Raw genomic sequence first — 13353 nt, forward strand, 5'->3', positions numbered from 1 at the left:
CGGGCGCTCGCCCCCGCGGGGCTGCTGAGCCGCGCTCGGATGCAGGGCCCCGGGGCGCTGTCCCTGCGCTCCGCCGTCGGCTCGGGCTGAAAAAGTTTCTCCATGGTTCCTTTGTGTCACCCGAGCGCCCGTTCGCCGGCCCCGACCTCCCTCGGTCTCCCTGGGTAAGTGAGCGATCTTGTGTGCGGAGAGTGCTGCCATTTTGAGCAATTCTGCCAGTCCCCAGCCCTTGGGGGCCCCTCCCCGCCCCTCGGGTCCCCGAGCCCCCGCGCCCCGGGCTGGTGTTCGGTGAGAGGCTTTTTCCTGGGCTGGCTACACGGGATGCGCTGCCCAGAAAAAGCTAGTTCAGGATTGCCCTCACTTGGCTCCTGCCTGTCTTCTTTCCAGAGGCGGACTCCCAGCTGCTGCACTCATGTGACTCCAGCTAACATCAATAAGCAGACCAAAGCCAGGGGCCAGGAGGTCGCCGCCCTGCCAGTGAGGGGCCGGGGTCGAGGACCTGGGTTGGGTACCGGGCACAGCACAGCGCTCCCAGCCTGTGGGATCCGAGCCTCCGAGCCTCAGAGTGGGGCTTAATCCATCATGAGCGGAGAACTTGAATGTCTCTCTTGGAAGCAGTTGTATTTTTAGACATCCCTCCTTTGCTTCCCCCATCCTCCATTCTTTAACCACGGTAAGACCAGCTCCAGGCAGTAAATTGCGAGGGCAGCCAAGCTGGACTGCTAAGTTTGTTTTCTTTCATTAGGTATAAAGGAAAACCTCAAAGGTGGGTCTCCCGTGGCATCTGACCTTTGTCTGTATTTCGTGTCAGATGATGATACATTAAAAGGGAGTACAGCCTTCAACAGAGCTGAAGGAATAATAAACGAGGGATTTAATTACTAGCTATTAAACTCATTTTAAAGATGTGCGGTAAAGGACTGTTGAAATCCATTCCAACCTTCCTTACATTCTACCGGAGCCAAAGCTGCCTTGCTGACGAGAAATCGAAGTGGGTTTCCTCCTCCCCCAAGGCATCCAGCCTCCCGGTGCACCTGATCAATGCCCATCAAAACATGTAGCCTTTCTGCGGTGGGAGAGCCACCCTGCCAACTGAGTCTGAGTTCGCTTCTAAAAAATGTCTGGTCCTTAAAGCCTTCTTAAGATAACCACGGATCTCCAGATTATTTAAGATGCTGGACTCCAAGGATCACTTAAAACAACAGTCTCTATGTTACAGCCACATAATAAATGTGCTTACTTATTTGGGATTAGAGATAGACAGTAAGCTCTTTTTTTTGTTTGTTTCAATCTGTACTTACTGGTGCAGCTTAAAGGTTTATAGATGTATTCTCTATACTGACCCCTCTCTTATCTACCTGGTGCTTCTCTTTACTGAAACCCAGCCAAGTCCCAAAGAGATATTGATTTGCAAATATTGCAAAGAGCTGATTACCATTTACATTCCCACTGATGGAGAAAAGATCCTGCCTATATTGATATAATGGAGGAACTCAAGGGCCAAAGCCTTTCACCCAATCACCAATTAAAAGCAAAATTCTACCTACCACACATTTTCAAGGGGGAATTTATTCTAAAACATGAATTATCTGATAAAGGATAGAAGAGCAAAAGGCTTGGGCGTGATATCTAAGTCTTTCAGTTCATACAATGTCCTTGATTTTAGCATCTCATAGGAGGGAAAACAACTAATGGGACAGAAAATGTTCTACTCTGGAGATACAGCAAGACTGTAATTTTTAGAGGCTGCCGAATAACTACAAATATGCATTTGTGAATTTACCTACCCAGGCTTTATTACAAACAACTAAATAAACTTCCTAAGAGTAGTCCATTGATTGTTGCCACCCTCCCTTCCTAAAAATGACCTCATGAGAAAGGGATAAGGGGGAAAAACAAAACAAAACAAAACAGTTTTGGCTTGGGGGAAATGTCATTCTACAAATCATCGTATTATGTAGACTGCTTTACCTAGTTAGTTGCCTACTCATTTGAATACTGGGACTCTGTAGCATGCTCTTGGCACCTTAATAAGGGGTCAGAAAGCTATTATGGCAGAGTGTTAGTTTTTTTAATTGTAATTTTCCCATATGAGAAAAAGATCTTTCTCTTGGAGATTCCAGGGGACTTCTCAAATTCCCTGATGAAATCTGACACATGATACCTTTAAGGGAGTTCCTCTGAGGGAGGAAAGAAGGCCAGAAGGAAGAGCTCAGTTACATAAGCAGTTACCTAAAACTAAATATTCCACCCCAAGAAGCTGTCCAGATGTTGCTGAGAGGAGAGAAGGCTGTGCAAGGGATCTGCCTGCACATAGCTGTAGGAACAGGCATAGGTGGGAGACAACTTTGTGAAGGGATTTATTGTCAGAGTATTGCAATATCTCTGCTGCTTCCCCAGTGGTGAACTCTCTATTAATTATCTGAAGTAAATAAACCGCCTGCCTGCCATTATATGACCTTTGATTTTCATCCAGTGAAATAAATTCCTTTGCCTTTATACAGTAGTAACTTTCCTGACTGTTTTAGTGACTTTGGGCCACACATTGACAGATTCCCCAGCTTAGAGAGACTTGAAACTCCTGTGACAGCTCCCTTGAAAAATCTTCCAATTCCTGAAGGACTGAGGGAAAGAATCTTGCCAGGGAAGTCCTTAACCACTACTTTGAGTCCCTACATTTAGGTTTTACTAATGGTTGGAACTCCATTGTTCATTTCAAACCCTCATATTACCATGGAGTGTGTGGAGGAGATGGGTGGGGAGCGAGGAGAAGAAGGCATATTCTCAGATGGTTTTATCACCACATATTAGTTATTGCAATGTTTTATAACCACCTATTAGTTGTTGCAACAACGTTTCCCTTCCCTAATGTCTACCTGGCCCCAGCCTCTGTACACGGCCTTGTTTCAGTTAGTGGATAAAGGCCCTGGGGTGGGGGGCACACACGGAGTGGGATCTGGGAGTAGGGCAGCTGCAGCGTGAGATGTCACTGCAGCCAAGCTGACACCCTCTGACTGTCTTCCTCTGCTTTGCAGCAGGAGGAGGTGGCTGAGCAGCTAGTGGGCAGTTGGCGCCCTCCCTGTGCAAGCCTCCATCCCAGAGGCTAGTCCTGCACTCCAGGAGTTCGCCATGATCGCCACCGGCGGCCTGCTAAGGATTTCCGCCAGAAAGCAGGATCCACTCCGCCCCCCAAGCCAGATACCCAAGCGCAAGCGGAAAGCCAAGAAGAGGCGCAAGAACGACGTGGTGGTGGTGAAAGGCAAGCTGAAGCTGTGCTCCATCTCAGGGCTCATCGCCCTCTGTGGGATCCTGGTGCTGCTGGTGGGCATAGCCATGGCGGTGGTGGGCTACTGGCCCAAGGCCACCGGGACCAATCGGGAGGGGGGTAAGCAGCTGCCGCCTGCGGGCAGCAGCCACCGCGTCCCAACCACGGCCAACAGCAGTAGCAGTGGCAGCAAAAACCGGTCCAGGAGCCACCCTAGGGCTCCAGGGGGTGTCAACTCCAGTTCCGCGGGCGCGCCCAGGAGCACGCCTCCAGCACGAGCCGCCTCCCCTTCCTCCTCCTCCACGTCCGTGGGCTTCTTCTTCCGCATCTTCTCTGGCTACCTGCACTCTGACAAGCTCAAGGTCTTCGGGCCCCTCATCATGGGCATCGGCATCTTCCTCTTCATCTGCGCAAACGCGGTCCTCCACGAGAACCGGGACAAGAAGACCAAAATCATCAACCTGCGGGACCTCTACTCCACCGTCATCGACGTGCACAGCCTCCGCGCCAAAGACCTGGCGGCCGCCGCGGCCGCCGCCGCGGCCGCAGCCGCCTCTTCGTCGTCGTCTGCCCCCGCCGCGGCGCCCCCCGGCGCCATACCGCTCAACGGCTTCCTCAGCTACGTGCAGTCGCGGGGCCTGGAGCTGAAGCCCGGGAGCTGCGGTGGCGCCGGGGACGCCTTCGGAGCGGCGGCGATGCTGGCCAAGGGCTCGTGGCCTCCTCACCCCGCGGCGCTGAGCGGCGGCCGCCCTCGGGGCGCCGCGTCCCCGCCGGACCTGGCCTCTTCCCCGCGCTGTCCGCGGGAGCCCCCGAGCCTGGTCGAGGCCGTGTACAGCGTCTACCGCGAGCGCTCGGGCGTGGCAGGCCGTCGCCGGGCCGCCGCTGCCACCGCCGCCGCAGCCGCTAGCAGCTGCAGCAGTCCGGCGCCCTGCAGCCCACCCGAGAGCTGGGGGCGCCAGAGCACCGCCAGCTCCTTCGTGGACTCCTCGCTGAGCGCCTTCGCGCTGCTGCCCTTGCAAGGGGACCGCGATAGGGGCGGGGACGCGGAGGGCGCGAGCTGCAGCTGGCAGAGGCCTCCGGGGGAACGCGGCTCCCAGGAGATCCCGAGGGGCGAGCTCGACCTGAGCATGACCAACCTCCGCGGCGCAGAGGGCAGCATGCGCGGGGCGCGCCAGGAGCTGGAGGAGCCCGAGGGCGCGGTAGCGGCGCGCGCCGCCAGGGGGCAGGGCGGCCGCCTGCCCAGGACCGGCAGGTACGCGGCCTTGCGGCGCCGCAGCACCAGCGGGCTCCCGGACTACCGGGCGCCGCCGTCCCCCGAGCCCCCGCCCTCCCCGGGGAGTGCGGACCCGGACTCCAGCCCTCTGGCCAAAGCCGCCTCCCCCTCGCCACCCCTGCGGCTGGAGGGCTTGCCCCCCACCAGGCGGGACTCCGGGAGCTCCCAGTCGGATGACCCATCCAGCAGCAATAAGGGCTACACACCCCTGCGGGAGGCCGGCACCTCCACCGAGTCGGTCTTGGACGCAGTAGCTGGTCAAACGCGAGACTCTGTGGCCGCCCCCGTTCTGGGTGCGGAGCAGAGCTCGCCGGAGGGTGCCAGCCAGGAGCCACCCACGGCCGAGCAACCTCAGCCGGTGCAGAGGCAGTTTACAAACAAGGAGAAACTCATCATGATTTCCAGGTCTCATGCCATAGGGGTAGAAGAAGAACTGGAAAGCACAGGCATTTAGAGAAAGGGGTGGGTTGGGGAGGAGGAAAGAGAAAATGGGAGAAACGCCCACTTGAATCAGTGCATTAACAGGTCCCTGTTTCTTTTGTGGACTGATCCGAGGACATCATTCAATATCCAAAGAGCTGCAGAATGTTATCCTTGAATTGCGTCCACAAGATTCCTGTAGATAACTCCAAGGATTTTTTTTTTTTTAAGCAAACTAGTCTTTTTATGTCCGATGGTGATTGTATGTTCAATGAAAACCAAATGTATTAAAAGGTCAGCAATCTAGTCCATTAGATAAAATCTTTTAATTTTCTTAGGATCAAAATAATATATTTTTGACAGTAACTGTGCACTTTACTCCAACTTTTTTTTTAATCCCTAATTTCCCGACCCCTGTACTCTGCGCTGGTTTTGCCCACAGCTGCTTGCGAATGGCAGGCTTTTTTCTCCCTTCCTTTGCGGAACATAGAAGAGTTTGTCTCAGTTCTCTTAGAATTGATGTTACTAACTGAAGTCAAAGCCAAAAGCATGAATAATTCAGGAACGAGCACTTTCCTTGCCCCACCCCACTGTGCTCACCACCCAATGCCCAAAAGCTTCTTCATTTTTAAACGGGTGTGTACGTTTTGCTACTAGGGTATGTGGTGGAGACTGGAGGGGACCAGGAACTAGATGGACTGTTACATTCCGAAATTTATATCAAGTACACCATGCTTTATTGAGTGTTATCACACCTGTATTGAAAATAGCATTAATATTTAAAATCTTTTTTAATAAAAGAAGTTTCCGAACAAACAGTTAAACATAATATTGCCTCATTTGCCTTGGAGCTAGCTCATCTGGTACCTCTGAAATATTTTGCCGTGACACCGCTACCAGGACTGTTGTGATCTTCCCCCAAAGTACTCAGCACCATTGTCGCATGTCCAGCGTATTTTTAAGCTTAAAATGTAGGGTAGTATTTAACATTTGGGAATTTATCTTTCAAATAGAATGAAACGTTAAGTAAATAGCAATATGCCTATGATACTTCTCATTTACCTGCAAGTATTAATTTGCAGAGCACCAGGCTTAATATTCTCTTCCCATCCTCTTGGATATCACTGATTATAAGTTAATGGTCTTGATCCATGGCCTACATAGACAAAAAGATAATGTTTTAATAATTTGGTAGATTGTTTACACTTGATGTCATTAAAAGTGAATTAGTTAATTTTCAAGACCAGGAGACAAGATGTGGTCATTTTGGTCTCCTTGGGCAAAGCGCTAGTCCTGTAGACAGAGTGCAGATTCAGAGCTGAGATTGGACCCAGCTGTTGGCATCTCCTAGCTGTGAGGCCTTGTACAAGTCACAAACTCTGAGTCTCAGTCATCTTTCTGTAAAATGAAGAGAACCAGACATATCTCATGGAGCTATGAGAGGAATAGAACAGGGTCAGGGTCAGAGGAGGGTTTATATGTGTGGAGTTTACCAGAACCCTTGGCCCACAGGATGTATTCAATAGATGGGGGTTATTGTAATTATTATTACCATTATAATATATTGCTGAATGCATAGTGTAGAAGAATGGACCTTCCTTGAAATTGAGCTCAAGAAAGTCTAGTCTGAAATCTGGGATATCCACCTATTATCTGTATAACCTTAGACAAATCACTTAATCCCTCTGGGCCTCTGGTAGATGATATAATCTCTATGATCTTCAGCTCTAAAAGCCTTACTTAAATTCAGGCTCTTGTCCTGGATGTAATCATATCACATTTGTACCTACAACTTGGCAAAGAGTGAATATACGTCATCAATTACCATTAGCTCAACATTCTGTAATACACTTTAAAAGGGCCTAATTTATTCTCAGATTGGATCTGCATTAAACCAGTAACTCACTTTAAGGCTGTAGATTAATATATTGGGCTCTTCTATAAAGCAAAAGTGAGTTTGCACTAAGGAGTGACATGCAAGTGTAATAAGACCTCAAGGTAGTGTTAAATTTCAACAGTCTCAATTGCTTTATCACACTTCTGAAGTAAGTGTCAAACTTCCTTAGGTTTTCTTCTCCATTACCTTGGGTACTGGGTAATTTATATACTGAGATAGCGTGCTACTTCAAGGGGAAAACAGGTTCTGGTGTTCTACAATACTGTTTCCAGTCCTCGGAGAATGCACTGTAAATGCTACATTTATCAAATGCTAAGTGACATTTAGCAAATAATAAAGCTAATACCTCTTAGCTTAACTAAGGAGGGGTGGACAGAATACTGTTTATGTCTCACAAACTTAGTTCCATATCAGATAATATCTAACTTAACCATTGAACAATTTAACTAGATTTTTTTTCTGAAGATAGAAAAAGATGAGCTCAATTTTCCAAATCTTGGGAGGAGCCTGTGATTTCTTTAGACTTCAGAGGAAGTGTATAAGTGTAGTAATTCACAATCGTAACTTTCATAGGAGCAGAAATCTGCAATAATGCTAATTTTCACTCAGTACTTACTGTGGGTTCAGTACTATTGTAGGAGCTTGGTACACATGATCTCAGTGAATCCTCACAGCAACTCTATTGAAGTAGGATCATTCTTACCGCTGTTTTGCAGAGAAAGACACTGAGGTCAGAAAGATGGAATTGTTGTCCAGGGTTACACAGCTGGTAAATGGTGGATCCAGGATTTACACAGAGTTTGGAAGATTAGGTAGACCTGTCGGCAGATGCTGAGTTGAAATGGGCATTTCTGGAGACCATCAAAATACTTTATATATTCTTTATTTCCTGCCAGATCCCTTTCCAGACCATTCTTAGAGAAATGCAGAAAATTGTCAGAATGCACAGTCAGATAAAAAGCTGGAGTTTGTAAATCTTCAGACGGGCATGAACAAGTTTTTTTGTAAGTGACTTTTCAGGGGGTTTTGTACACAATAAATAAGAGTATTTGAAAGGGCCTTATAGATGATAGAATCCCCCCACCTTTAATTTATAAATGAGGTTTCTAAGATTTAGAAAGATGGAACAATTTATTCTGAGACAAACAGCAGTGGCAGGACACGAATGTTAAATTAAAATAATTGCAACAATTGGTGTGATGGTATTTTTTCCCTGAATTTCTGTCATGTACCAGCTGGGTGACCATGGACAAGTTACATGTCTCTCTGTGTCTCAATTTCCTTTTCCACACTATAGGAATAATAATGTCCCTATCTTACAGGACTGGAGTAAAGATTAAATGAACTAATATTTGTGTAGAGTGCTTATAATGGGCTTGGAACATAGAGAGTATTATACAAAGGTTTGTTCCTTTTATTTAAAATAGAATCAACTGCTAAACAATTACTTCAGATGACCTTCCTTTTTATTAATAGAATAATTTTAGGCTTAAAAATCTAAAGTATAAGGCAACATAGCATAGTGGCTCAAAGTGTGACTTAGGGGGTTATATAACGTTATAACTGGGTCTTCACATCTAGTAAATGGAGATAATAAATGGAATTTGACACATAGAGTTAATTATTTAAATGAGGACTAAATAAACGAATATAATTAAAGGACTTAGAACAACTCCTGGCACATAAAAATATTCAGTAAATGTTAACTACTATTATTAAGGCAAAATACAGAAAAGCAATTAGTAGGCTAAATTTACTACTCAGTAGTTAGGGACAACCATAAACTTAATGTACTAAAAAGTCTTTAAAATTTAGGTATATCAGAAAGAAAAATTAGACCTTAAAACATGAGGGCTTATGCTGCTGCAATGCCTCCTGATAGAACATAGAACTATCAAGAGCTAGACATATGCTCCTCATGGTCCCAGGATCATAATATTATATAACAATGAATGAACGCCCAAACTGGCACACTTGGCTATATTTAGCCACAATTATTGCATTTCCATTTATTGAGGCTAGCCGTATCAGAAAGGCCAGTGAAGTCCTTGAGGTCTCAGCCCCCTATTAGGCTTCAAGTAAAGATCAGGTGCTCTATTTAGTTATTTAAATTGTCTAGACAAAAGTTTTTTCTATATTAATTTTTTTCTTCAGTAATTTTAAGTTCTTTAAGATGCAGTTTTGATTTTTTTTGAGCTAGAGAACTTAAGAAAAACCCTCTGACACATAAAATTAGTACAGACTAAGTATATGGACTTGTATTTGGATTAGGATAGTATTTTTGCCACGATATAAAAATACATTTTATAAATAAGATCTTCTTGTGTTAAGGGTTGCAGTTTAAGATGGATATTTTTCTTACTTATAACAGAGAATAGGTTGATGTTTACGGAGTTTGTTTTCCATAAGCCCAGACTATTTTAAAATTTTTATTGTTATTTGGAAGGGAGGAGTAAAACTCATGGGGTGAATATTTAGACTAAATTTTTGAATGACTAACTCTGAAAAACAATCTAAGACACCCCACCCTACCCCAGGGAAGTTATCTTTGGGGTTTTTTCTTCAAAAAGGAATGAGATTCTTCTTTAAATTGATAAGAAAATTCAATGTTTTATCTATTAAGCCACCACCAGTTAAGGAGTCCAACTTTAGTCAAACTACCTGCAACTCTGCCAAGACCTGAGAAGCTCCTTATTTTCTGTATGCCATCCGTTCATCTATGACATCAGAAAAGCACTGTGCTAGTGCTGAGCCCACATGGGTGTGAACTACAGTAGGAGTTACAAATGCCAGCCATCCTAAGGACTTAGCCTTCATCCCAGAGCCAGAAGCATTTCAGGATTTCCACCACCTGGAAAGATATTGTTATTCCACTTGAAATGGGCTCTTAGCTATTGCCCCTTTAATAATGCCAGCTATGACATGGACATGGGCTGATTCGTTAGTAAGATAACATACTGTCATTGCTGGTGAAAAGACCGAAAAAGATTATGCAGATTCTCCTGGAGTGTTACCAAGTATGGGCCTGTCTCAATAACCTGTGCTTTCTGATCCTACATTGTGACCAAGTCCCACGAAGGCTGACTGTTAATAACAAGGGAGGAAAATAGGCAGGCCCAGTGGTGGAAGAAAAAGAGCATCCTGCCAAAAGAGAAAAAAAGATAGGCCAGAATCACTAGGGAAGCTTTTTGTTTCATAAAAGAGCATTTGGTTACTCTTGTTTATAGATCATTTTGTATGTAAAGTGTCTTAAAAATTGCAATAACTTTTATTCCTTAGCAAATATTCTTTTTGCAAATGCATGGCTAGACATTAATTCATATATTTTTTAATATTTAAGAAATTCAACACAACATTGTATTATTGATGCAAACCCACTTGATACTAGTAAATGCTAAACACCTAATAATATTTAATAATTGAAAAGAAATTTATGGGCAAATTTATGAACAATTTATTTTAAGTTGAGAAACTCCAGTGTCTTTAAACTATGTCTATATGTCTAAAGAAAAAAAATCTAAAAGTTATTAATGACTGATATAACTAGGTGAGTTGAAGCAAACCAGATCAGAAAATGACTTTGTCTCAGTGGAGGACTTTTGCTATTGTTTTATGTGGCTAATTGCCTTTTCACTCCCTTTTGTATAGACACAACCTAAAAAACACCCGATTTCACCTGTAGTAGTAAGCAGCTGTGTTTCAATCTTCTGCCCTTTTGGTAAAATACACAAATTGCTTTCAGATGAGTTTCAGATATATTATACTCTGCCCATCATGAGTCAGATAGGCACTGTGGTAGGTAGAAAGGACAAAAATATCCTTTTTGTGTCTGTGAAAGACACAATTTCTGACCACAGAATCTTGTAATAGTATTGTTTCTGAGACAGGCACATAAACCGTAATTTTACTATAATGTGAATATTACAAGAGAGTTATGATACAAATCTTCCAGCTGAGTCTTGAGAAATGAAGAAAATGTCAGATAGGTACAAAAAGCTGGGAAAGGTGTGTTGGCCAGTGAGGCCAGCATGAGCAAATGCAGAACACAAAACACAATTTAAAAAGCCAGATTTTCATAAGGTAATTGATATTTAATTATTACCTAGTATCTCCATAGCATAGAGGTGTTTATTTTGGAAAAAAACAACAAAAACAAAACAAAAAACTATATATCTCTGATCTATAGATATAGATAAATAGATGTCTCCTTTATAAGTAGCAGAAGGATATTCGAAATTAAAATTACGATGGTTTGGCATTAAAATGCTCAAAATGTATATACCTACATTCTATATTTAATGATTCATTTTTAACTGACCTTCACTAGCAGGGCATCTTAACTGAGAAGTATCAGTACATAGAACTAACAAACTAAATTCTTATTGGATCTAAGCTATCTTTATGAGCAAGAATGATTTTTGCTGAATTATACATTGCTTTAAAATTACCATTAAATTTGAAATTTCAGATTCTGGAAATCATTTCCCTAGACGTGTGTATAAAGAGATAAAACTGAGAGGAGAATCTGTCACTTGGCAACACTGTTTGGATCATGGATCAAGTGTGTTGATCCATGTACCGTAAAGACTGGAGACAGCATAAACTTGGGGGTTGTTCTATCAAGCCACAGGTCATTTTTCAGAATCTAGACATGATAACTGAATATATTTCTACAGATTTCTACATCAATTTTGCAGCAGCATTTATATCAGGAAACATAAATAATTTATCTTTGTTAATAATAAACATCCGGTTCTTTGTTCCTCACGTATGTGTTCATAGCAAAAGGAAAGGTTAAGACCCAGACATACTGTCGCAAATGTGTATGAGTATTGTTTGTGGACTGGCACCAAAAACACTATGCCTTTTGATTTTTAAACAGCCAGTCATTTTGAGATAGTCACTGAAAACAGATTTGGCCAGAATAGCAAAGTATAGACGCAGCTTAATACTTTGTTTATGCACAAAGCTGCAAACAAAAAGATATAGGCAAAAAACCTGCTTTTCAATACAAATATTCTATTAAAGTAAAAAAAAATAATTTTATTAACAAAAGTATAATTTTGTTAGTTTGAATTCCTCACATAATTACTTGATTTCTTCAAAATCTTTTTAGTGCATAAACACAGTCAAGGCAAACATATAAAATGTGTTTTCTAATCCATGAAAGTGAGAATTCTGCAAAACCACTTTGCATTATAGATACAATTTAATAGATATCATCAGTTATGGTTTATTGTCAGAGCCACTAATAATTCTTCCATAAGGTTATATCTATTGGTAAGAAGATTAAAAATTGGAAATGCTGGTAGATAAAATGCTGTGGTTAATATGTCGTGGTAAATGATATCAGGAAGCACATAGAATTCTTGATAAAGAGCAAGAAAATTCAAAAGACTAATTTGGTGACCTAAATACTAATCCTTCTGCTTATGTAACCATTGCAGGTTAATGTGTTTGGAGCACTAAATACGACTTGAGTGCTTGCTCATTTGATTGTACAATTTATTCTATTTGTATTTCTAGTTTTATTTCAGCTTCATGCCTGAGAACATCTCTTGATTTATTAGTCTTGCTTGGGATTACTACTTTAAAAAATTGATTGCATTTATAGTGATAGTAATAGTAATAATAATAATAGTCTTAAAAAAGACCGAAAAGTAATTTGAGCACTAATAATAAGTAATTGTTTGCGCCCCAATTTTTTATATCTTCTCAAATAGAGAGTAAATTGACTGATATCTTCTGGAAACATGTGCCGCTGAAAAGCCAAAACACAATTGAAGTGCATGTTTGCAATCTCCTCGTTCCTCAAATCCCATGGATGTCCAACACTAGAACCTTTCTTTGATTCACGTAGGATATTCTGACTAAGTCAGAGAGATGCTGGTGAATGCTTTCCAAGATTTCTTTTATTATAAAGTGAATGGAAAGGACATTTAATAATGCTATACCTGCCTGAAAAAAATGCCAGCTTTCATTAAGTCAGTGGCAATTAAATGCAACACTTGGCAAATAAATTGAACAAAGCATCTGGCTAGCCTGTAAGTATGAATCATCTTCAATGGAAGTACCAAATTATAGTAAAAAAAAATAAAGGGATATAAAAAGGAAAATAAAATTCAGACATGATTAGGGCCATGAGTAAAAATAATCCAAGTTGATATGTGGCAACTTGTAATGCAGCATAATTTTAGAAAATTATTTAGTGATTGTATAAATGTGACATGCCTGAAAAATGTTAATTAAACTGGTTTACGCAATGGTGGAGATGTATAATTATTTAGACATGCTCCCACAGTCCTTTGGAAGAAAATTGTAAATTCCAGCTCTAAAAGGCTGTTTGGATTATAACCCCTGGTGCTGAGGGTTGAATGCAAAGCCTTTTTATCTACTGAAAATGATGAGATCCTGAAAGTGTCACAGGCTTGCCTCACTCTTCTCTGATTTCATTCACGCAGATTAGAAAGGGCAACTTGAACAGCAAGGAGCATCTAT

At 42.8% G+C, this 13353-nt stretch overlaps 1 protein-coding gene across 2 annotated transcripts; it reads left to right on the top strand.

Annotated features, from left to right (window-relative positions):
- The first annotated feature begins 23 nt into the window (after window positions 1-23).
- On the top strand, window positions 24-13122 carry TMEM200C (transmembrane protein 200C). 2 transcript variants are annotated; one of them, XM_034943462.3, is made up of 3 exons: window positions 24-164; window positions 388-673; window positions 3036-13122. In XM_034943462.3, exon 3 carries the CDS (start codon window positions 3130-3132, stop codon window positions 4990-4992), a length of 1863 nt encoding a protein of 620 aa, XP_034799353.1. In that variant the 5' UTR covers window positions 24-164; window positions 388-673; window positions 3036-3129; the 3' UTR covers window positions 4993-13122. The 2 variants fall into 2 exon arrangements, with proteins under 2 accessions (XP_034799353.1, XP_054958348.1); XM_055102373.2 differs by lacking the exon at window positions 388-673 and having other exon boundaries at window positions 26-164.
- The last annotated feature ends 231 nt before the right edge of the window (window positions 13123-13353 follow it).

Source organism: Pan paniscus, chromosome 17 (assembly GCF_029289425.2).
Source record: "Pan paniscus chromosome 17, NHGRI_mPanPan1-v2.0_pri, whole genome shotgun sequence".
NCBI lineage: Eukaryota > Metazoa > Chordata > Mammalia > Primates > Hominidae > Pan > Pan paniscus.

Excerpts from the sequence above, each read along its gene's own strand:
- TMEM200C (XM_034943462.3), top strand. The coding sequence starts at position 3,130 with ATGATCGCCACCGGCGGCCTGCTAAGGATTTCCGCCAGAAAGCAGGAT.